The sequence below is a fragment of the Rhamphochromis longiceps genome, linkage group LG2 (genome assembly GCF_057381845.1).
Source record: "Rhamphochromis longiceps isolate RC_006_pf linkage group LG2, R_longiceps_female_GT1.1, whole genome shotgun sequence".
Classification (NCBI taxonomy): Eukaryota; Metazoa; Chordata; class Actinopteri; order Cichliformes; family Cichlidae; genus Rhamphochromis; species Rhamphochromis longiceps.
In genome coordinates this window covers 20,894,578-20,919,776 of record NC_140558.1, presented here as the reverse complement: position 1 = coordinate 20,919,776, position 25,199 = coordinate 20,894,578, and the positions used below count along the sequence as shown (strand labels likewise).

At 43.1% G+C, this 25,199-nt stretch overlaps 2 protein-coding genes across 3 annotated transcripts in view; one reads left to right on the top strand and one right to left on the bottom strand.

Annotated features, from left to right (window-relative positions):
- Positions 1-8,405, bottom strand: part of LOC146677151 (selenoprotein T2-like) — an 11,787-nt gene extending 3,382 nt beyond the window's left edge. Inside the window, exons 1-4 of the mRNA XM_085418765.1 lie at positions 8,161-8,405; positions 7,608-7,718; positions 7,411-7,537; positions 4,676-4,763 (exon numbers count right to left, since the gene is read on the bottom strand). Of these exons, the coding sequence (XP_085274891.1) occupies positions 4,676-4,763; positions 7,411-7,537; positions 7,608-7,718; positions 8,161-8,384 (550 nt within the window). The 5' untranslated portion in view covers positions 8,385-8,405. The remainder of the gene's footprint in view (positions 1-4,675; positions 4,764-7,410; positions 7,538-7,607; positions 7,719-8,160) is intronic.
- On the top strand, positions 7,609-25,199 carry LOC146677150 (cytochrome c oxidase assembly protein COX18, mitochondrial-like). Of its 2 annotated transcripts, none has more exons than XM_085418754.1 (7): positions 7,609-7,740; positions 15,804-16,185; positions 20,074-20,174; positions 20,284-20,438; positions 20,891-21,006; positions 21,083-21,190; positions 24,765-25,199. In XM_085418754.1, the coding sequence occupies exons 2-7, from the start codon at positions 15,820-15,822 to the stop codon at positions 24,924-24,926; spliced, it is 1,008 nt and encodes a 335-aa protein (XP_085274880.1). In that variant the 5' UTR covers positions 7,609-7,740; positions 15,804-15,819; the 3' UTR covers positions 24,927-25,199. The 2 variants fall into 2 exon arrangements, with proteins under 2 accessions (XP_085274880.1, XP_085274871.1); XM_085418745.1 differs by lacking the exon at positions 7,609-7,740 and adding an exon at positions 8,670-8,806.

Here is a 25,199-nt window from a genome sequence, read left to right as displayed (position 1 = left end):
TAGGTGATAAAGCGATAGATCTTTCAGCCCAATTCTACTTTTTCTGCAATTTACTGTTACAAGTAACGCATTATTGCCCATCTCTGATTATAAGAGGGTTTTTTTTTGTTTTTTAGAAAAACCATGAAACTCTGCGTGATTTCAGAAAAATCACACCATGGAGCCCTGCTCTAAGAAATGGTCACAGATTTAACTCCATTTGTAAAGCTGATTTAACAAATAAGTGTTCATAGTTTTTAGTGTTTGTGTAGCATCACCTAGTGCAAGTGTGTTTCGGAAAAATACACTGCTCAAAAAAATAAATAAAGGGAACACAAAAATAAACATCCCATATCTGAATGAATGAAATACTCTTAATACTTTGTTCTTTACATAGTTGAATATGCTGACCAAAAAAAAAAAAAAAAGTCACACAAAAATTATCAATGGGAATCACATATAGCAACCCATGGAGGTCTGGATTTGGAGTTAGGGCTGCTCGATTATGGCAAAAATGATAATCACGATTATTTTCACTGAAATTGAGATCACGATTATTTGACGATATTTATTTAACCCTTTAAGACCTACTATAGAACCAAGTCCACCAGAGCTTATATTATTTTTTTTTACATGCTGTAGTGCCATTTGTGGGAGCATTTCAAGTTGCTATACATCAATACAACTGTTATAGCCCATATTTTAATAATATGTATGCATTAAGTCCATAGTAATTATATAAATTGCAAAAAAGTGCAATAAACTACAAAAAAAATTGAAAATTGCTTTTGTTTTGTTTACATATATTTCTACTTGGAGAAATTTAAGAGGCTTATCCCTCAAAACTTTAAATACAATAAAGTTGCAAAAAATAGTTTCCCACCACAGGAAATTTATTTTGAGTGTCTTCATAGTTTTATTTTGGAGATACAGCAATTTTTATATACTGCAGGAAAAACAAAAAACAATCCTATGATGCAAATTTGCAAAGAAAACAGCATGTGCATCATTTCACTGTGGGAAGTGTTACGAACAGCTGATTGGAACGGCAAAGCGTGTTTCTGGAATATTATGTTTTTGTTCCTGCAAGCGCTTTTTATGCAATTTTTGCAAAGCTATATGTGGAACGAAACCGTGACCGAGGACAAGCTGATGGCATAAGATGTAAGTACAACTCCTCCGGTTTCATATGCAAAACAAATTATTGCGCTAGCTTACACGGTTCAGGTTCTACAGGGATTTAAAAATAGTTACGCAAAACGGAGCGTGCTGCTCTGACCGGCTTTAAAGGGTTAACAATGACTTTAAAAAAATAATATAAAATAGTGTGCAACACCACTGAAGTTTTTTTTTTTTAAACTCTCTTTTCAACCAACGGCAGTCACTCTCCAAATAACTTCTGCTTAGCTTTCCGAGCTTCCCTCGGGTCCTCTTAATCAGCGGTCTCCAACCTTTTTTGCGCCACGGACCGGTTTATGCCCGACAATCTTTTCACGGACCGGCCTTTAAGGTGTCGCGGATAAATGAGGGAGGGGCTAATAATCGGCTCAGTCATTTTTAATGATCGTTGAAAGCCCAGATCGTAATCGTGATTAAAATTCGATTAATTGAGCAGCCCTATTTGGAGTCACACTCAAAATTAAAAGTGTAAAAACACACTACAGGCTGAAGCAACTTTTATGTAAGGTCCTTAAAACACGTCAAAATGAGGCTCAGTAGTGTGTGTGGCCTCCACGTGCCTGTATGACCTTCCAACAATGCCTGGGCATACTCCTGATGAGGTGGCCAATTGTCTCCTGAGCCATCTCCTCCCACACCTGGACTGAAGCATCTGCCAACTCCTGGATGGAGCAAGACATGATGTCCCAGATGTGCTCAGTTGGATTCAGGTCTGTGGAACAGGGGGGCCAGTCCACAGCATCAATGCCTTAGTCTTGCAGGAACTGCTGACACACTCCAGCCACATGAGGTCTAGCATTGTCTTGCATTAGGAGGAGCCCTTGTGAGACGATAGGCTCACAAGGGCTCTACGGATCTCATCTCATTCCTAATGGCAGTCAGGCTACCTCTGGTGAGCACATGGAGGGATGTGCAGCCCCCCAAAGAAATGCACCCCCACACCATTACTGACCCACTGCCAAACCGGTTATACTTGAGGATGTTGCAGGCAGAACGTTCTCCACGGCATCTCGAGACTGTCATGTCTGCCACATGTGCTCAGTGTGAACCTGCCTTCATCTGTGAAGAGCACAGGGCACCTTGGTGATATCTGACAAAACCCAAGCGTCCTGCACGGTGTTGGGCTGCAAGCACAACCCCCGCCTGTGGATGTCAGGCCCTCATGGAGTCTGTTTCTGACCGTTTGAGCAGACACATGCACATTTGTGGCCTGCTGGAGGTCACTTTGCACGACTCTGGCAGTGCTCCTCCTGTTCCTCCTTGCACAGAGGTGGAGGTAGCAGTCCTGCTGCTGTGTTGTTGCCCTCCTACGGCCTACTCCATGTCTCCTGATGTACTGGCCTGACTCCTGGTAGTGCCTCCTTGCCCTGGACAGTACGCTGACAGACACAGCAAGCCTTCTTGCCACAGCTCGCATTGATGTGCCATCCTGGATGAGCTGCACTACCTGAGCCACTTGTGCGGGTTGTAGACTCCGTCTCATACTACCACTAGAGTGAAAATACTGCCAGCATTCAAAAGTGACCAAAATGTCAGCCAGAAAGCATAGGTGGTCTGTGGTCACCCCCTGCAGAACTGCTCCTTTATTGGGGATGTCTTGCTAATTGCCTATAACTTGTTGTCCACTTCATTTGCACAACAGCATGTGACACTGATTGTCAATCAGTGTTGGTTCCTATGTGGACAGTTTGATTTCACAGAAGTGTGATTGGTCTTGGAGTTACATTGTGTTGTTTAGTTGTGTTCCCTTTATTTTTTTGACCAGTGTAGATTGATGTGTATGATGGACCAAAAACAGAAGCCTCCAAGGAACAAATGATATACTTTCAGGAAACCTTATTTCCCTGTGTTGGTTTATAACTACTGTTGGCAAACTGCTGTGTAATTAGGTGTATGGGGTCCTCTACAATTCTTGTGGCTTTGTGGATGCAAAAAGTGTCCGCGATGGAGGAAAGAGAGGCTCCAATGATCTTCTCAGCTGTTCCCACTATCCGCTGTAGGGTGTTAAGATCCGATATGGTGCAGTTACCACACCAGACAGTGATGCAGCTGCTTAGGATGCTCTGGAAGTACCTCAGTAGAAGGTGGTGCAGCATCTGGAACACTTAGCCTCATTTTTGCTTTTAGCCCTAATGGTTTCCGCTCAGTTATCACTTATCACTTCTGTCACTCGTTAGCTAACCTAAACTAATTTAGGTCTGTTAGCAGCAGCAACCAATGAAACAAATGACATCACTCTGTAGGGCTGTGCGATATGACCAAAATCTCATATTCCGATATAAGACATTTATCGTCCCGACCACGATATAAAAAATTTAACATTTTCTGTAAATTCTGTGATTCTTGGGCAGCTCGACTTGCGTGAAGTGTTTCGAGCTGGGTGTCCTTTACCTGGAATCCAGTGTTTTAACTCATGCATGAAACTATACATTTTTAGACATAGATTGTAAAGGCCGCCCTTCTCTTTGTGAGTGTTTATTACACGGCATGTTGCGGGGAAAAGCTTGTTCTAACGTTTGAGTCTGAAGTTTATTTTTTAGCACCTGACGGCTCTTTTTGCTTCTCATCCGTAAACACTCTGCATACAGCGGAGCCACGCGATGGTTTTACCGTCATTGTTGCTAACGACAGCACGTAAAAAACAGGCGCTTGTCCGTCCATAGTGTGGTTATATTAAATATAAGAGAAAGAGAGAGCTTTAAGAAATTAATATAGTCACTACAGTGACCATAGAAATAATGAAAAAATATTGCTGTAAACAGTTTATTTTGCGACACCACGAAACAAATGATAGCGTGATAGGAAACGATAGATGTTTTTATATCGTCATCGAACATTTATGGACGATCTGAGAACTGTCGACATTGCCTGGGACGAAGCTGAAGCAGTCGCTGCTGACCGACATCGATGGAGATCACTAGCTGCCCGATGCGCCGCTCGGCGTAGGAGGAACTAAGTGCTAAGTGTGCATCCGATATATATCGTTATATTGAACAGCCCTATCTGTGAATGTTTTTTGTTTTTAAATCAAGCTTCACATACAGTTTGTTTGAGCAGAGCTCCAGGATAGAAATTAGACTGAATACATACATGTTCTCTTTAATAACTCACACAAAGAAAAGAGTGAGAGATCATGTCTAAGACATGTACGCAGAGCTTGCTGTCAGAGTGACAGGAAGTATGAGCACTTTCATATAAGTAAACAACAAACTGGGTTTCTGGTACAGATCAGGCAGCATTACAGCAGGATGTGAGGTCAGCAGTGATGTAATTGGTTATAGTAAGAAGTGCTGTTCTGTTTCTGATGACTGACAGTTTATTACTCTGAATACTTTGACTTTAGTGCAGACAAGCGTCCAGGAAGACTAGCAACCACTGTTGTGGAAGCTAATGGGGTTCCTTATAAATAAACAAATAAACAAACAAGCGTGAACTACTACAGTAATTTGAGTTGTAGTACTGAAACTGTGTCACAAGCATGATGTTAACACAAAGGTCTGGTCCAATCAGAACTCACCATTTAGTGTGACCTCAAAGGCTCCAGTGGACAGGAAGTGAGTCTCCATCATGTTACAGAGGAAGAAGGCCATGAGGCAGGAGAAGATCTGCAACAGAAGCACAGTGTCCGTTACCATGGTAATCAGTAAACAGCACCCATTACCGTGGTAACAGCAGCAGGATAGGCGGACGATTCTACAAGCTAGCGCTCTGATCACACCATAACCTCAGTCATCAGTCTATTCATGAGTGTTTTTCCAAGGTCATTTAAATCATTCCTCAGTTTAAATGAGCTACACTGACAGCCTGGAGAAACAGGGATTGGTGAGATTTGGCCTGTCAAGCTCCTTTTCCATTACTACCTACTGGGATCAACTTGCCATGACTCGGAGCTCATCTACAATCACAATGAACACCGGTGTACCACAAGGCTGTGTGATGAGCCCTTTCGTCTACTCCCTCTTCACCCATGACTGCAGACCGGCTGATGGTTCCAACACCATCATTAAGTTTGCAGATGACACCACGGTGATTGGCCTCATCAGTGACAAGGATGAGGCCGCCTACAGGGAGGAGGTGGATCGTCTGGCTGAGTGGTGCGACAGAAACAACCTGCTGCTTAACACCGAGAAGACCAAGGAGCTCATCGTGGTCTACAGGAGGAATGCTGACCCACATCCACCCATCCACATTAAGGGGACGGCTGTGGAGCGTGTGAGCAGCTTCAAGTTCCTGGGAGTCCACATCTCCGAGGATCTCACCTGGACGACCAACTGCTCCAAGCTGGTCAAGAAGGCTCACCAGCGCCTCTTCTTCTTGAGGACTCTGAGGAAGAACCACCTGTCCTCAGACATCCTGGTGAACTTCTATCGCTGCACCATCGAGAGCATCCTGACCAACTGTATAACAGTCTGGTACGGGAACTGCTCTGCCTCGGACCAGAAGGCGTTGCAGAGGGTCGTGAAAACTGCCCAGCGCATCGCCGGAGCACCACTTCCTGCCATAAAGGACATCTACAGGAAGCGGTGTCTGAAAAGGGCTGGGAAAATCATCAAAGACCCCAGTCACCGTTCACATGGACTCTTCACCCTCCTGCCCTCTGGGAGGCGCTACAGGAGCCTCCGGACTAAGACCACCAGGTACCGGAACAGCTTCTTCCCCACAGCTGTCAGACTCCTGACATCTGACCCACGTTAAACTCATGGACTGAACACACACACACCCACAATGGACAACTGTACCCTCAAACACACAATAATAACATGGACTGAACCACCACTCACAACCACTAGCACTTTATATAGCCTCTGTAGAAACTATCTACACCCTCACTTATCTTAACTGCACTACTGTATAGCTCTGTGTAAATAATCATTCTGTACATTTGATAATTTTTAATCCTACAACTGTTTACAACTTGCATAGTTCCCATTTCTGTATAGCTGTATATCTCAGATTTCTGTATAGTTTTTTTATTTCATATTTATATCCTGTACATAGCTTGTACTCACTACAGCCTGTACATACTTATAGTTGTACAGTATTCATAACATACTTCACACCGTGTACATTATAACATACCACAATAGACCCATTTCTGTAATATACTTACATATCTATATTATTGCTAATATATATTGTAATATATCTATATCATGGCTAAAGCACTTCTGGATGGATGCAAACTGCATTTCGTTGCCCTGTACCTGTGCATGTGCAATGACAATAAAGTTGAATTCTAATTCTAATTAAAAAAAATATATGGTGGTTTAGATTTTTGTGAGTGACACACTCTCAGACTCATCGAACGATACTACTGACCAGCCAATCAGTGGCATGCAGTCAGACGATGTCACATTTTAGTACCTGCCCGGATCGATTGGAATCCTGGGAAAGCAGTTACAAAAAAAAAAAAAAAAAAAAAAAAAAAAAGTACCAGGTGCTGTGACCTGATGCAAAACCCGGCAAACAGTGATGAACCGTGCAGAGTTGATTTGAGCAGGCACTAATGGAAAAAGAGCTTCAGAGTTAAGAGACTTGAGCTCACCTGTTGGATCCATAACCAGCACTGATTAGTGCATCAGATAGCACAGCGACTATCTGGCTCTTTGGATAAGTTATACTTGCAGATGTTTGAAGAATGAATGGAGAGCAAAGGACTCCAGTAATGTTTTTTTCACAGCAGGTGGGCATGTTCCAGTAGCTCTGATGTCACGGCAAAATGTGTAATAGGCACGCTAGTCCACTGTATCCATTTACACACCCATGTAAAAATTGGATTACCAGCAGGGGGAGCTAATGTATTTAAAGTCAAGTCAGTAGAGAGCAAAAAACATTAATTCCAGGGTCCTTAATCAGCAAAATCCATTATACTATGCTAATATGTATTTCCATGTAAATGTCTGTATAAACACGTTGCTGTGATTATATTCATGTTGGCTTGAAATAAAACGTCTCCTTCTGCTGGTACTACAGATTACTGCAACTTCTGCAAGCGTGTACATTTCACATTTTGGAGAGGCAAAGCGTGACATGGAAACAGTGGACGAGCGTGTTGATGGAATGGTAGATTTACTGTCATTAGTAAGTCCCACCTGAAACAACAGTGTGGGTGGAGTTTGCCTGTATGTGTCATCAGTTTGTGATTAAACATTATCAGTATTGAACAGCGGCTCAGGCAGCACCAATCAAGAACCACTAACAAACAGCCAATCACGGAGCTATGCACATGTGCTATCTGCTAAGTGCTGGTACCTTGTTGTTCTGACTCCAGGTCCAGGCAGGTGGCGTCTGGAGGTGGAGAAGCGAGAAGGGGTTCTGACCACTGACGATAACCAAAATGGAGAGCAGCTTCAGATACGAGATCAGCTGAGCCGCACACCTGACGGGAGGAGGCAGGTTAGACACAGCTGTAGAGGCTGGGGACAGAGTTTACAGACGGAGCACCTCACCTGCTGAAGCCAGTGGGAGGGTAGTTCTCGCCTTGGATGCGGATGTCCGGGTACACCTCACTGATGGCCTGAGAGTAATCCTGGAAGACTTTACTGTAACCTCAGGAGATACTGAAAGAAGCACATCAGTTAGGTGATTATAATCTGTCACACTTACACACACACACTGTCACACACAATAACATTAGCCGATCAATTATCAGGTGTATTTTTTTTATTTTCCCGAAAGACGGACGTTGAAGACAAGAACACCTGCCTTAAGGTGTCCAATTAGATGGTCAGAAGCGAAGCAACTCGAACTTGATCAGCCAACAAAATCCGGGTAGTCTCCAAATTCCAACCGACCAAATGAGCAAAGTTGGGTTACCCGAAGCTCGTTAACGACAAGTATTCACCGCTAGTTAGCGCTGGCGCCGTAGATCACGCTAACTTAACTCGTATTGTCGATGGTTTGTGTTTAGATTTTCAACCACCCTGTCTTTAGTTTCTCTTCACCTCGGTCATTCTCACGGATGCTCACCGCTAGCCTCCGTTAGCTTCTGCGTTAACTCACCAGTACTGGAACCGCAGTACGGGGCCGCTGTAGATCGCCGCCTTAGCGGGCTTTCCCGGTTCCGTGTCCGGGAAGACGGCCGGGTTGTCGGGTGGTTGGTGCCCACTCTGCGAGCTCGACCTTCCGACATAAATGTCCCGGAGGGTGAGCGCCGTGAAGAGGAACAGGGCCACCAGAAGGCCAGTCTGGCTGTACTCCGCCATGACTGCAGTAGTCAAACACATGAATCGGAAGCAGAACTACATTCGCTGATGCCACGCTTCCGCTCTGCTCTTTCACATTAAAAGAAACGTCCAGCGGGAAAAATGACGGTTTTTGATACATATTCAGCGGGCTTTAAATATTTTGATTGGAGCGATAAAGCTGGTTCGTGTTTAGATAATCTGAAATTTTTTTATCTGAAACATCAGCGGTGCGGTGAAGGGGGGGGGGGGGTTGTTTTTTTTTACTCATCTATAATCACATAGTGACGTCACATTCACCCGACACAAAGTGGTAAACAGTGTAACGTCATAAACGTGGGACACAGCGTAGCGTGTGGTTGGAGGCGCCAAGGTGATAGAACAAGCAAATAAAATCGGGGATTTAATGATTTATTCAGCCTCTGACCCCGAGCACAGAGCACCTAACGGCTGACGTCACACAGGTACGTTTCCGCTGTACGGTCATGTTAAAGATTGCAATATCGAAGAAAAGAAAAAGGAGGTGTGATTCTGTTCTGAATGATTCAATATGTCGCTTGTCTCTGAGATTGTCATTGTTATTGTTCTAAATAAAGTTCATTAAAAAAAAAGATGCAATATCGAGCTGTTAACAGGAGAACGCATGAGATGTCTTTAATTAATGTAGGGGAGAGTGGGGTGAGTTGTGCCAGTTTTTACTTAAAGTGATTTTAAAGCGACCGTAATGTCCAACTAAAACATGTACACATATTTCAGGATGTTGAGCAGTAAAAATGTTCTGACATGTTCAGAACAAAATGACATTCAAATGAAGACGAAATTAACTGCAGTTGTCTTCACAAATCTGGCCTACTCCATAACATCCCAGCTGTTGATGCTACTCACTGCTCCCTTCTGGCTCTACCACCAAGTTTTTGTGATGCGGTTAATGGTTTTATGCACATTTTCTCTATGGGAAATAATTATGAATATTCTCTATTACTTTTTCTTAATAAATGCACACTTAGCCACACCTGCTTTTGCATGTGATATTCCTGCCAGCTGGATCAAAATCTAATTTCTTTGTGCATGAACTGGCTTTTGAGTATTCACAAAGAAACGAACATATAAAGGCTGCTAGTGCCTTTTAGATGTTGTGTCAAAGACTTGATGGCATTTCCATCTGTAGCATCCAGCCGAACTGAGAAGGCCAGAACTGATGGTTGTTGAATGACTTTTATTATTCCTTGCCGTGTATCAGACAACGAACCAACGTAAGAGCTTATTCCCCTGTCGACTGTAGCTAGAGCCATTCATTTTTCTACTATTGTTTTTCTCTCCCTTTTCTCCATTATCAGTAGTTTGCAGTTTTCTTGCGTCTTTTGTTACATCAAGCTAGTTTCCGTTTGCAACATTCACGTCTGGTCACACAGTAAGTTACTAAATCAAAAGCACAAACATTATATTACGTTATATTATATATTAGCTAGCTTTACATATTCACTTTTACACCATCCATCTTCTTCTTTTCCATGTATCATTTTAATGTCATCCTGGATGTTGATCTTCCTCGCCACCTGACGAATGGACTTCCCTTCTCCACCTCATTCACTCAGTAAACTCTCTCTATTATAACTCTGTGGCATGAGGGTCTGTTTCTGTTTTTGGTCTGAAATTAAGAATGTCACAGTGGAAAACTATAAAAATACAATCTACAGTTACAATAAAATAATATGTTTAAAATATTCATAAGTGTGGCCCCTTGGCACAAATTACCCCAACAACACCATTTTGAAAAAAGGCATCATCCAACAGTTTTGAGTATCGACTCACAGTCTAGCTTACCAAATCTCTAACACATCTGTGAAATGTTTTCAGACTTTTCTATAACTGTTCATACGCAACAATCAAAAACCAAATCACCCCACTTTCCCCTGTGCCAAATAATAGCAGCTGATCTTCACAGCTACCTGAGGAACAGCTGAGCTGAACTTCCTCCTGACATGAAGCTTAATAAACAGAAACAGGCAGTTTTCTCTTCTTCTCCACACAGACTGTGACAGTAAAACACAAGTTTTTGTTTAACTGGTGTGATCCGTTTACATATTCCACTCTCCGTGATCAGCAGGTGTTAAACAGCTGACAGGTGAACAGGATGTTTGCAGGTAAACTTGAGGCTTTGTCTGTAGCGTCATGAGGAAAATGTTGGCTTGTTATTTAAGTTACAGAAGGACAGAGGTGTGAGACTAGGTGGAAGACTTTTTGATTTAAAAAAAAAAAAAAATTCAAATAATTGAATTGTGGTCTGATGAGAATATTGTAGAGCTGGGCGATAGAACGATAACGATATGTATTGCGATATAACTTTTTCTTGATAGAAAAATTAAACTATTGCGATAGACCTCGCCGCTCTTGTCCTCTTAAAAAAAAGAAAAAAAAGAACAGCCACTCCAAATTAAGTAGCGCAGAGCCGAACCAATCACAGCCACAGCGTCACGTGACGTGAAGTGACTTGTTACGTACAGCAGCCAGCCACCGTACCGCCCGGGTAATGGAGGAAATGAGTTTGCCGACTAGAAAAATCAACCGAGCGTGACCACGCTCGGAAGAGAAAACAGATGATGGTTCCAATGCCGGAGAGATTGTCGAACGGAAGAGCCATAGAAGTTCCATAGTGTGAAGGTATTTCGGCTATTTCAAGTCTGACAAAAAACAGAGTAGCGTTCACTGTAAATTGCTCAGGCTATGTCCACACGTACCCGGGTATTTTTGAAAATGCAGATTTTTTCTATGCGTTTGCACCTTTCGTCCACACGTAAACGGCGTTTTTGGTCACTGAAAACGAAGATTTTTAAAAACTCCGGCCATGGTGGATATTTTTGAAAACTCCGTTTTTGTATTTACGTGTGGACTAGAAAAACGGAGAAAACACAGCGTCAAAAATGTGCGCATTTTTTGACGTCACACTGTGCGCCACGTTATTGTGTCGGTGAAATGAATTTCTACAATACTGTTAATTCTACTCTCTGCAGTGTTTAAATGCTTACATATACACACAGTTACTGTCCCTCCACACATACGACCCGGTTCTGCTTTTATTAGTGATGTGCGGATCGATCCTGAAATATCGATTCCTCCGATACCAGTCATTTATGTTCTAGAATCGATTCTCACATGAAAATATTGATGTTTTTAGTAATTTAGGGTTAATTTGTAGTTTATCATTAACAGCAACACAGTGGAAAGAAACTATAACATTCGGATTGTCTACATTCAACAGCTACAGTGGGGCAAAAAAGTATTTAGTCAGCCACCGATTGTACAAGTTCCCCCACTTAAAATGATGACAGAGGTCAGTAATTTGCACCAGAGGTACACTTCAACTGTGAGAGACAGAATGTGAAAAAAAAAATCCATGAATTCACATGGTAGGATTTGTAAAGAATTTATTCGTAAATTAGGGTGGAAAATAAGTATTTGGTCACCTCAAACAAGGAAAATCTCTGGCTCTCACAGACCTGTAACGTCTTCTGTAAGAAGCTTTTCTGTCCCCCACTCGTTACCTGTATGAATGGCACCTGTTTGAACTCATCATCTGTATAAAAGACACCTGTCCACAGCCTCAAACAGTCAGACTCCAAACTCCGCCATGGCCAAGACCAAAGAGCTTTCAAAGGACACCAGGAAAAGTATTGTAGACCTGCACCAGACTGGGAAGAGTGAATCTACAATAGGCAAGCAGCTTGGTGTGAAAAAATCAACTGTGGGAGCAATCATCAAAAAATGGAAGACATACAAGACCACTGATAATCTCCCTCGATCTGGGGCTCCACGCAAGATCTCATCCCGTGGGGTCAAAATGATCATGAGAACGGTGAGCAAAGATCCCAGAACCACACGGGGGGACCTGGTGAATGACCTGCAGAGAGCTGGGACCAAAGTAACAAAGGTCACCATCAGTAACACACTACAACGGCAGGGAATCAAATCCCGCAGTGCCAGACGTGTTCCGCTGCTGAAGCCAGTGCATGTCCAGGCCCGTCTGAAGTTTGCCACAGAGCACATGGATGATACAGCAGAGGATTGGGGGAATGTCATGTGGTCAGATGAAACCAAAGTAGAACTTTTTGGTATAAACTCAACTCGTCGTGTTTGGAGGAAGAAGAATACTGAGTTGCATCCCAAGAACACCATACCTACTGTGAAGCATGGGGGTGGAAACATCATGCTATGGGGCTGTTTTTCTGCCAAGGGGACAGGACGACTGATCCGTGTTAAGGACAGAATGAATGGGGCCATGTATGGTGAGATTTTGAGCCAAAACCTCCTTCCATCAGTGAGAACTTTGAAGATGAAACGAGGCTGGGTCTTCCAACATGACAATGATCCAAAACACACCGCCCGGGCAACAAAGGAGTGGCTCCGTAAGAAGCATTTGAAAGTCCTGGAGTGGCCTAGCCAGTCTCCAGACCTCAACCCCATAGAAAATCTGTGGCGGGAGTTGAAAGTCCGTGTTGCTCGGCGACAGCCCCAAAACATCACTGCTCTCGAGAAGATCTGCATGGAGGAATGGGCCAAAATACCAGCTACTGTGTGTGCAAACCTGGTAAAGACCTATAGTAAACGTTTGACCTCTGTTATTGCCAACAAAGGTTATGTTACAAAGTATTGAGTTGTATTTTTGTTATTGACCAAATACTTATTTTCCTGATTTACGAATAAATTCTTTACAAATCCTACCATGTGGATTCATGGATATTTTTTTTTCCCACATTCTGTCTCTCACAGTTGAAGTGTACCTCTGGTGCAAATTACTGACCTCTGTCATCATTTTAAGTGGGGGAACTTGCACAATCGGTGGCTGACTAAATACTTTTTTGCCCCACTGTACCCTCTTTGCCCTCTTCTGCCTTTCATAGTCATGTGCGAAATACGGCTGTATAAATGACTCGCAGCCCCTTGGTGCGCGCACTCACAACAATAGCTGAGCCTAATTGTGCAGACGTATTTTACCTCCACAAATAGCTGAGACATGGTTTGCGATACATGTGGCAAAAAAGTGCTCCAAGAGTGAGGTGTTGTGGCTATACTTTCCCAACCTTGAGACCTCAGAATTAGGGAGACAATCAAAAGGGCACATTTTACAGGGTTTATTTATCAGATAAAATACGTTAAATGTCACCGAAACAGCGGGGGTGTCCAAATTCAGAGGCTGCTTCCACCTGAGGACCCGCCCTTCGCGGTCTAAAGAAAGCCGGGTAGTACGTCTTGAGTTCCCTCGGTGGAGTGAAACTCAGCCGTCTGCTCCTTGCTATCTAAAATATAACCGGGCGCTGGCATAAACTCTCGACCGTCTCACACTTTCTTTAATTAGTTTTCTGTTTGATGTTTATTCAGCAGTGTGAAAACCCCGGAGGAACACACCTGTGGGATTAATAAAGTTAAATTTAATTTAATCTAATCTAATAACTTTAATCTCAGCCAAACCGATTTACTCACGAACAAACAAAACACTGAAAAAGCCAAACAATAACATTTTTAAGTTATCAAAGTGACTTATATATCATGTTTAACCCAAGTAGTGAAAGCCTGCGGGAGTTTGAAGACGATGTGTTGATCGGCTCAGATATTTGAAGTTTACACAGCTACATTCTCACCTGAAAACATGTTAAAAGTTGGGTTTTTTTGCGACCCAGAAAGAGAAAGAAGAGTAATATTAAAACTAAGTAGCTGCCACCATTGTTGGAAACTGGAATTGGCTCGGCTGCGCTATGAATTCTGCAATATGGTTTTTCAATTTTGTTGTCCAGGTGGAAATTCGGGAGAATGGTGGCTCCGGGATTCTCCCGGAAAAATCGGGAGGGTTGGCATGTTTGGTTGTGGCAACATCACTAACCTTGTCAAACACCTCAGAGTAAATCATATCACAGAATATGAGGCGCGTATGTTGAGACGAACTGAAGAGGAGGAGAGGGACAGGTGCTGCTAGGGCGAGACACACGTCTCTCACAGAGTCCTTTAGTGCTGCAGGCAGGCAACGTGTTCAAATAGCGCATAACTTCAGTTTTTTTTTATTTCTATATGATGAACTCTGCATTATTAAGTGATAAGAACAAGTAATCTGATGTCCTGTAATCATTATGACGCTATAATTTGAGATAAATAAATAAAATAAGTTTTTTTGTATAAAGTATCGGTATCGGATCAGTATCGTCGATACCACCCTGAAAAGTACTTGGTATCGGAAAGGAAATCAGTGGTATCGCACATCACTAGCTTCTATGCCCCAGCTTTGTTTACTTTTTCCCACCGAGGCTTCTAGACTTCTGATTGGCCAACATTTCTGCACGGTTAGAAATCTAGCTCCACCTGCTGCTTTGGCATGTTCATAGCAGCGTTTTCCTTCATTTCTGCCTTTATGTGTGGACGGGATTATTTTTTAAAACGAAAACGGAAAATCTCCGTTTTCAAAAATGCCCGTGTATGTGTGGACGTAGCCTCAGTCTCTGACTTTAAGCGCTAATTCGTCATTCGGCTTTTGTCAGACTAAAGTAACTGTTAAAACTGTTTGAAAAGCTCAGCTATACAACAAGGAGAGATTGAGAATTTCCTTTTAGTTCTCAGTTTATTTGATATTGACAAAAGTTAGTCAATTTTGTCTGTTCTTCTGTAAAACAAACTAAGATTTATTTTTAGAATTAATATTTTGTTTCTAAGTGGAATTGACAATTTAGTAGTCTGTTTCGTTTGTTCTATTTTGAAACTTAAACGCTTCAGCGGCTGCCTTTTGTGTAGTTTGCAATATTTGCCTTTATTTATCTGAAAAAGTCTCATGTTCCTTAAGTACATCTACCCTGTTGAACTTATTATGGGAAATAAATATTTAAATAAAAACAAGCTGCTGATTATTTCACATTTCACTTGTGAGCAACGGCACATTTAAATCTTACAAATATAGTTATTTGGCTTATATCGTGATATATATCGTTATCGCCTGAAATGAAAAAAACATATCGTGATATGAAAAAATCTTATATCGCCCAGCTCTAGAATATTGATATGGGTATGCATTTGAACGAGCTGGACATGGAGCCCATTTTTGTCTTGTCAAACCTCATGAACCAGAGACAGAGACGACATCCAGTGAAAACGACGCAACATCTGCAACACGGAGAGAGCTCACCTGGAACACCGATCACACTCACGTTTGTTTGTTGGCAAACAGGTGAAGTCCTGAAATGTTTCTGATCTCTGAGGAAGGTTTCTCATCGATAAATCGATCACTGCAAAACCTTGAGCTCACAGTTGCTTCACCAATTGTAATAACCTGTAAATAATCTGCTCATGATGGAAGATGAAGAGGAGTCTCATCCTTCCCTTCAGCGTGGTCTCCTACACATGGACTTCATATTTCACTCCATCCTGGTTCCTGTTGCAGTCATATGATATTTTACGGCCGTCCTTTCTGTGTCATCATTTCAGGCCTGTGAGGGTTACCATGTTAAGTGTGGGGGGCTCGTCGAGGATCTTCAGCCTTCCCATACGAGGATTCTGCTCAGCTGTGATCTACAGGAAGTCACTTCCACCTGTCATCACCTCTCCTGGCAACTACCTCCATAGATCAGGAGGGGGGGCACACGTGTCAGGTGTGCGGGCCCTGTCAGGTGGCAGCAGCGATGCTGCAGGTGGGTGGTACAGCAGCCTGGCGGACTCGACCCCAGTTCACCTGTGTGAACAGCTCCTGGTGAGCGTACAGGAGGCGAGCGGGTTGCCATGGTGGTTTAGCATCTGCGTAGCGACGCTGTCAGTGAGGACGCTCGTCACTCTGCCGCTCGCTGCCTACCAGCTGGTTGTCATCTCTAAGGTCAGTGACGCAGGGCTTCACATATAAGATAAGATAAGATAACCTTTATTAGTCCCACACGTGGGAAACTTGTTTTGTCACCGCAGAAAGTGGACAGTGCAAAGTTACATAGCAAAAACTGGAGAACACTGGAACACAATAAGAATAAGGTACTGTACACAACTGTACAGAATAGAATAAAATACTATATACAATAGGATAAAAATAGAATACAAATGCTTTATACAACTGAGTAGAAATACAACTTTGTTGGAAAAAGAGCATTGCACTTAGTCTTATTGCACATGTGTGGATGTGTGTGTTTGATCAGTTGAAGTCTTTGTTGTGGAGTCTGATAGCAGTGGGGAGCAAAGACCTGTGAAATCTCTCCGTCCCACATCGTGGGTGCCGCAGCCACTGAAGGAGCTGCTCAGTGCTGTCAAAGTCTCCTGCATGGGGTGGGAGATGTTGTCCTACAGGGATGACAGCTTGGCCACCATTCTCCTGTCACTCAACACCTCCACTGGGTCCAGAGGGCATCCTAGAACAGAGCTGGCCCCTTCGGATCAGCCTGTTCAGTCTCTTCCTGTCCCCAGCAGAGATGCTGCCACCCCAGCAAACCACACCGTAAAAGATGGCTGAGGCCACCACAGAGTCATAGAAAGTCTTCAGGAGTGGGCCCTCCACTCCAAAAGACCTGAGGCTCCGCAGCAGGTACAGCCTGCTCTGCCCTTTCCTGTAGAGGGCGTCTGAATTATGAATCCAGTCCAGTTTATTGTTCAGATGAACACCAAGGTACCTGTAGCTGTCTACAGCCTCAATGTCCATACCTTGGATGTTCAGTGGTTGCAGTGGAGGATGTTTGTGCCTGTGGAAGTCTACCACCAGCTCCTTGGTTTTACTGGTGTTGATGTGGAGGTAGTTCAGCTGGCACCAGTCCACAAAGCCTTGGGTCAGTTCTCTGTACTCCCTGTCGTCCCCATCAGTGATGAGGCAGACTATTGCAGAGTCATCAGAGAACTTCTGCAGGAAGCACTGGGTGGAGCTATGGGAGAAGTCTGCAGTGTAGATGGTGAAGAGGAATGGAGCTAGAACCGTTCCCTGTGGGGCCCCGTACTGCAGACGACCCTGTCCGACACACAGCCCTGAGTTCTCACATACTCTGGTCCGTCGGTGAGGTAGTCCAGAATCATGTGGTGAGGTGATGATCCACTCCAGAGTTCTCCAGCTTGTCCTGAAGGACAAGCTGGAGTGTTAAAGGCACTGGAGAAATCAAAGAACATGATTCTCACAGTGCTACCAGCGGTCTCCAAGTGAGAGAGGGAGCGATGTAGGAGGTGGATGACGGCATCATCCGCTCCAATGCCAGGCTGGTAGGCAAACTGAAGTGGGTCCAGTGATGAGCTCACAAGGCGCCGAAGCTGAGCCAGGACCAGCCGCTCCAGGGTCTTCGTCAGGTGGGATGTCAGAGCCACCATCTTGTACAGTGGGGCAAAAAAGTATTTAGTCAGCCACCGATTGTGCAAGTTCCCCCACTTAAAATGATGACAGAGGTCAGTAATTTGCACCAGAGGTACACTTCAACTGTGAGAGACAGAATGTGGAAAAAAAATCCATGAATTCACATGGTAGGATTTGTAAGGAATTTATACGTAAATTAGGGTGGAAAATAAGTATTTGGTCACCTCAAACAAGGAAAATCTCTGGCTCTCACAGACCTGTAACGTCTTCTGTAAGAAGCTTTTCTGTCCCCCACTCGTTACCTGTATGAATGGCACCTGTTTGAACTCATCATCTGTATAAAAGACACCTGTCCACAGCCTCAAACAGTCAGACTCCAAACTCCGCCATGGCCAAGACCAAAGAGCTTTCGAAGGACACCAGGAAAAGTATTGTAGACCTGCACCAGACTGGGAAGAGTGAATCTACAATAGGCAAGCAGCTTGGTGTGAAAAAATCAACTGTGGGAGCAATCATCAGAAAATGGAAGACATACAAGACCACTGATAATCTCCCTCGATCTGGGGCTCCACGCAAGATCTCATCCCGTGGGGTCAAAATGATCATGAGAACGGTGAGCAAAGATCCCAGAACCACACGGGGGGACCTGGTGAATGACCTGCAGAGAGCTGGGACCAAAGTAACAAAGGTCACCATCAGTAACACACTACAACGGCAGGGAATCAAATCCCGCAGTGCCAGACGTGTTCCGCTGCTGAAGCCAGTGCATGTCCAGGCCCGTCTGAAGTTTGCCACAGAGCACATGGATGATACAGCAGAGGATTGGGAGAATGTCATGTGGTCAGATGAAACCAAAGTAGAACTTTTTGGTATAAACTCAACTCGTCGTGTTTGGAGGAAGAAGAATACAGAGTTGCATCCCAAGAACACCATACCTACTGTGAAGCATGGGGGTGGAAACATCATGCTATGGGGCTGTTTTTCTGCCAAGGGGACAGGACCACTGATCCGTGTTAAGGACAGAATGAATGGGGTCATGTATCGTGAGATTTTGAGCCAAAACCTCCTTCCATCAGTGAGAACTTTGAAGATGAAACGAGGCTGGGTCTTCCAACATGACAATGATCCAAAACACACCGCCCGGGCAACAAAGGAGTGGCTCCGTAAGAAGCATCTGAAAGTCCTGGAGTGGCCTAGCCAGTCTCCAGACCTCAACCCCATAGAAAATCTGTGGCGGGAGTTGAAAGTCCATGTTGCTCGGCGACAGCCCCAAAACATCACTGCTCTCGAGAAGATCTGCATGGAGGAATGGGCCAAAATACCAGCTACTGTGTGTGCAAACCTGGTAAAGACCTATAGTAAACGTTTGACCTCTGTTATTGCCAACAAAGGTTATGTTACAAAGTATTGAGTTGTATTTTTGTTATTGACCAAATACTTATTTTCCTGATTTACGAATAAATTCTTTACAAATCCTACCATGTGGATTCATGGATTTTTTTTTTTTTCCACATTCTGTCTCTCACAGTTGAAGTGTACCTCTGGTGCAAATTATTGACCTCTGTCATCATTTTAAGTGGGGGAACTTGCACAATCGGTGGCTGACTAAATACTCTTTTGCCCCACTGTAGCTGTTGAAGGTCATCTGTGCAGTGTCATTGCAGTAGTTACCAGAGTCACCTCACAATGACAAGGTTGCTGCTTCAGCTCGTTCTTCCTGTGTGATCCTGTTTCTGGCTGTAGGTGAGGCGGATGAGTGCAGAGTGCAGACCCTTTCTTTCACTGCATGAAAGCAGACTTAAACATGTTTGATGGTTTAAAATACTTTGAGTGGTCAGTAAGAGGGGAAAGGTCTGTCTGTGTCCACAGACTCATCCAACATACTTAATGCTGGTCACATGATCTCAGGTCAGAGTTTGAGGGTCTCATGATGTTTTTGCCGCTTCTAATCCATCTTTGTGCTTCTAAAAGAAAATCCAGCACTCCCACGTCTCTACATCTGACCTTAAATCAGACTGTAGTTTGTCCTCAGAGAGAAGAAATATTTCAGGAATCCAGACATTTTTCCCTCCCCCTTCTCTCCCACGAATTCTGTCCTCCTCGTCCTCCTCCTCGTGTCCTTTTAAACTGAAATGAAAAAGGAAGCCTCTGAGAATCTCAGCTGACACATCAGCTTTTAACCGCCTTTAAGTTACTTTACTTTACCTCATCATGTTTTGGAGGAATACTCTGCAGCTGCCTCTGAGTTTATCTAGTCAGAAGCATCCGTTTATTTAAGGTGCTTTTTTCCCCTGTGAGATGTCCCAAAAAAGTTCCAGTTGGTCAGAGCAAAGATGTAAGCTTTATCTAAAGCAGCCCCTTAGTTCCTGCAATGAAAAACCCACAAAACTAACTATTATTAACCAACCCCCCAGAATCTAACCATAGTAACCTTCAGGTGATGTGCAGGTGGAGGCACTACAGGCTGAAATCTCTGAGCTGGCCAAGAGACTACGCTATGAAGTGTCAGTCACAGCAAGAGAGAGAAGCTGGACGGAGAGAGAGAGCCGGTGAGACACAACTAACAGACTTAAAACAACAACAAACAAATACATTCAAAGAAACAAAAAAAAACATCCAATAGACAGCATACAACCAGTCAGTCTGTCCTCCTGCCAGGTTCCAGTTCAAGAAGAACCTGCGGCGGATCGTCTCTCAGCTCTACGTCAGAGATAACTGTCACCCCTTCAAAGCCAGTCTGCTGGTCTGGGTTCAGCTGCCACTCTGGATCAGTCTGTCTCTGGCCCTCCGAAATCTGAGCCTGGATCAGTCTGGTAAGAACCTGGACCAAATGAAACTAACCTAACCCAGCCCAAAATTATGAGGTAGGATACAGTACTGTGCAAAAGTCTTGAGCCACCCCTCATGTCTTAAAATTTTTGACTTTCCTGTATTTTTGTTAAGTGCTCTTGTGCGATAGTTCTCTTACGCGCTCATTCTTTTCCCTCCCTGCGACGTACAGCAGCTGGAGCTTCAGCTAGCAGACATACTGCGTGACAAACTGCACACAAACAGGCTGATATCATGAATAAGAGACAAAGAGAAATGCTTAAGGCACAGAGAAAAAAACAACTGAAACAGGCTGCATAATATATTTACCTATATGTTTGCAAACTTCGAAAAATTGGTGCACCTGCTCAAGAGTCATGCATAGTACCGTGACTTTTACCTGGTCCAGGATGTAGTCTACACCACTCCCAATCCAGGACCTCTGTTTTTCCTGCAGACCTGCAGGGGGCGCTGGCAGCAGGAGGTGCTCTGTGGTTCCCTGACCTCACCATACCGGACTCCACCTTGATCCTACCTGTCTGTCTGGGACTCGCCAACCTGCTCATCGTAGAGGTCAGTTTGTCAGCAGTATGTAATTAGCTGATCAGTGGTGTAATCAGTCTAAGCTTCCTGTGCACTTCTTCTTCAGGTCTTTTCTCTGCAGAGAGTCGCAGCGTCTCGAACCCAGCGACTGGTCTTGAACACCGTTAGAGGATTTTCTCTGCTGATGATCCCAATCGCTGCCACGGTGCCCTCTGTGAGTTTAAGGTGTAGTCCATCACATTGTCTGCCTGAGGTCTTAGACCAGGTCAGAACAGCCATTTGACATTCAGGAAAAAAGTTACAAGCTGAAATTTACAAAAAAGAAAAACATTTTAATCATAAAACATGCGTACTACACCTGCAGGGAAAATAACCTTTACACATTACAGCCCACTTAGACATGTGTACACCTGGACCGCCCTCATTTCCCGACCACTACACGTCCCATTCAACCTGAACAAGAACTTGAATTTGATCTGTGATCAAATGGGACACCATGGGACACATGGAGACTGAGTCTTATTCATTCACACAGCACAAATATGCAGGTGATGAAGGTGTAGTAAGCTGGTTAACATGAGACAAAAATGGCATTAAATAAATAAATAAATATAATTTTATTTATATAGCACCTTTCTAGACAGAGTCACAAAGTGCTGCACATAGGATAATAAATAATAAAAGGGTAAAACAGACAATATAAAACAGTCAGAAATTTAACCAAAAACAGTCTTAAAAAAGGTGAGTTTTGAGTTTTTTAAAAACAACTACCGAGTCCACAGATCTTAATGTATGAGGGAGAGCGTTCCACAGTCTCGGGGCCACAGTGGCAAAAGCTCTGTCACCCTTAGTTCTCATCTTAGTCTGTTTTATAGCAAGTAAGCCCTGATCAGATGACCTCAGGGACCTGCTAGGGATATAGGGCTGTAGCAGATCGGAGATGTAGGCTGGTGCCAGTCCATGCAAGGCTCTAAACTGAACCATTGAACTGGTGGACAGTAGGGCTGCTCGATTATGGCAAAAATGATAATCACGATTATTTTCACTGAAATTGAGATCACGATTATTTGACGATATTTATTTAACCCTTTAAGACCTACTATAGAACCAAGTCCACCAGAGCTTATATTATTTTTTTTACATGCTGTAGTGCCATTTGTGGGAGCATTTCAAGTTGCTATACATCAATACAACTGTTATAGCCCATATTTTAATAATATGTATGCATTAAGTCCATAGTAATTACATAAATTGCAAAAAAGTGCAATAAACTACAAAAAAAACTGAAAATTGCTTTTGTTTTGTTTACATATATTTCTACTTGGAGAAATTTAAGAGGTTTATCCCTCAAAACTTTAAATACAATAAAGTTGCAAAAAATAGTTTCCCACCACAGGAAATTTATTTTGAGTGTCTTCATAGTTTTATTTTGGAGATACAGCAATTTTTATATACACTGCAGGAAAAACAAAAAACAATCCTATGATGCAAATTTGCAAAGAAAACAGCATGTGCATCATTTCACTGTGGGAAGTGTTACGAACAGCTGATTGGAACGGCAAAGCGTGTTTCTGGAATATTATGTTTTTGTTCCTGCAAGCGCTTTTTATGCAATTTTTGCAAAGCTATATGTGGAACGAAACCGTGACCGAGGACAAGCTGATGGCATAAGATGTAAGTACAACTCCTCCGGTTTCATATGCAAAACAAATTATTGCGCTAGCTTACACGGTTCAGGTTCTACAGGGATTTAAAAATAGTTACGCAAAACGGAGCGTGCTGCTCTGACCGGCTTTAAAGGGTTAACAATGACTTTAAAAAAATAATATAAAATAGTGTGCAACACCACTGAAGTTTTTTTTTTTTTAAACTCTCTTTTCAACCAACGGCAGTCACTCTCCAAATAACTTCTGCTTAGCTTTCCGAGCTTCCCTCGGGTCCTCTTAATCAGCGGTCTCCAACCTTTTTTGCGCCACGGACCGGTTTATGCCCGACAATCTTTTCACGGACCGGCCTTTAAGGTGTCGCGGATAAATGAGGGAGGGGCTAATAATCGGCTCAGTCATTTTTAATGATCGTTGAAAGCCCAGATCGTAATCGTGATTAAAATTCGATTAATTGAGCAGCCCTAGTGGACAGTTATAAGTATTTGGGGGTTGTTCTTGATAAGACCCTGTCCTTTGAGTCACATCTTGCTGCTACAGTGAAAAAGGTTCAACAAAGACTGTACTTTTTAAGGAGGTTGAGAGGTTTTAATGTTTCATCTGAAATGATGACTCTTTTTTTATAAAAGTTTTATTGAATCTGTTTTAACTTTCTGTATCATTGCTTGGTACGGTAATATGTCCCTGAATAATAAGACCAGACTTAACAACCTGGTTAAAGTGGCTGGCAATATTTCAGGGAGGTCTCAGGTCCAGGTTGTGGACTTTTATAACAGGCAGGTACTGAGGAAGGCGACCTCTGTCCTGTTGTGTTCAGGACAGAGGTCCTGAACACAACTCTTTAATGATTTTCAACTGCTTCCATGAGATCGTCGTTATAAAGTGCCTGCAGTGAAGACAAAGAGATATAGATTGTCTTTTGTACCTAGTGCTATTATCATAGTTAATAACACTAAACCATAAGTGTTGTTGCCATTGCACATTGCACTTTTTTGATGAAAAATCTAGGTTGTTTTATCAGGCTTATATTATTTTGGTGAGTGTATGTGATGTGTTGGTTGTCTGTTTGTTTGTACGGACATACTGCAAATCAATTTCCCATTAGGGACAATAAAGTTACCATTGACCATTGAAATATCAAGACCAGGACCTTAAAATGTACTCTAAATTCAACAGGAAGCCAGTGTGGCTGAAATAGCAATGGTGTCACATGTGAATACTTGGAGGATCTTGTCAAAAGTCTAGCTGCAGCGTTTTGCACAACCTACAGATGATCCAGAGAACCTTTGCTTAGACACATAAACAAAGAGTTACAATAGTCCAAGCGTGAGGAAATAAATGCATGTATAGCTATCTCCAGTTCAGGGCAAAATAAAATAGGGCTTAACTTAGCCACATTTCTTAAATAATAAAAACAAGACCAGACCAGAGAATTCACATGCCCATCCAATGTGAGAGTCGAGTCAAAAGTGACAACTAAATTCCTGATAGAGGATTTAACATACACAGGAAGAGGACCAAGGGCTTTCACTATCTGGGATACAAATCTGTCCGGAGCACATACGAGGACTTCAGTTTTCCCCTCGTTGAGTTGGAGGAAATTTACAGCCATCCAACGTTTGATGGAATCTAAGCATTCTAAGGCATTCTTCATCCTTCACATCAGCTGATCATGAGTGTCATAGCCCCGCCCTCTCTGAGCCTGATCTGAGCTCTAATTGGCTTATATCTCTTACAGGTAAAAGATTATTATGGCCACTGAATGGTTTAGGTGATTAAGTTGATCTGTATATAAGTGAAAGTTTTTAATCTCTCCACAGTCTGTGAAATGTCGGTACTGCCACCTACGAGCTTTACACTGGTGAGCTCGTTCTCCCGACATTTGTGAGTGAAGCAGCATTTGCCTCGTTTCCTGTTCATAAACACAGCTCTGACTGAGGAATGTTTCATGTTCAGATCTGCCAAGTCAACGAATGTTTGAACGTGTTGAGTCGCTCCCGCATTCCTGTCAGGTCATCAGATTAAAGTGTCTGTTCAGGGTTTTATTTTGAAAGAATGTTCCTGTGTATTAATCAGATTAAGGTGTTTTATTCTGAAAGTGTCTCACTGTGTCTCTCCTCACAGTCCATGGCTCTGTACTGGTTTGCTTCCAGTCTGGTGGGATTCAGTCACAACCTCCTCCTTCGCTCTCCTTCAATCTGCCGACTCTTGCAACTGTCGACTCCTCACTCGACATCTCCATACAGAGACCTACTGACCGCCTTCTTCGCCAAATACCGCAAATGACCGCGCTGTCAGATAATACAGCTGCAAACACCTACAAAACAAGTTGAGGACAGCAAACTGACTCAGTTTAATATTTACTAGCTGCCTGGGTCCACCTGATGGAAAAAAAAAAAAAACCAAAAACAGCTGACTGTAACTTCCTGTCAGAGTTTAAAGTCCTATAAAGTCAGATAAACGTCTGCGATGATGTGATCACCTCAGATATTTAAAGTGTTTGATGTTAATCTGAGATGTGTCTGTCTGGTCATAAATAAAGTCACTTCAGACTGTGAA

Coding starts and splice junctions, on each gene's coding strand:
- LOC146677150 (XM_085418754.1), top strand. CDS start 15,820: ATGTTAAGTGTGGGGGGCTCGTCGAGGATCTTCAGCCTTCCCATACGA. Junction 21,007..21,082: donor CCAACCTGCTCATCGTAGAG/GTCAGTTTGTCA, acceptor CTTCTTCTTCAG/GTCTTTTCTCTGCAGAGAGT. Junction 21,191..24,764: donor TCGCTGCCACGGTGCCCTCT/GTGAGTTTAAGG, acceptor CTCTCCTCACAG/TCCATGGCTCTGTACTGGTT.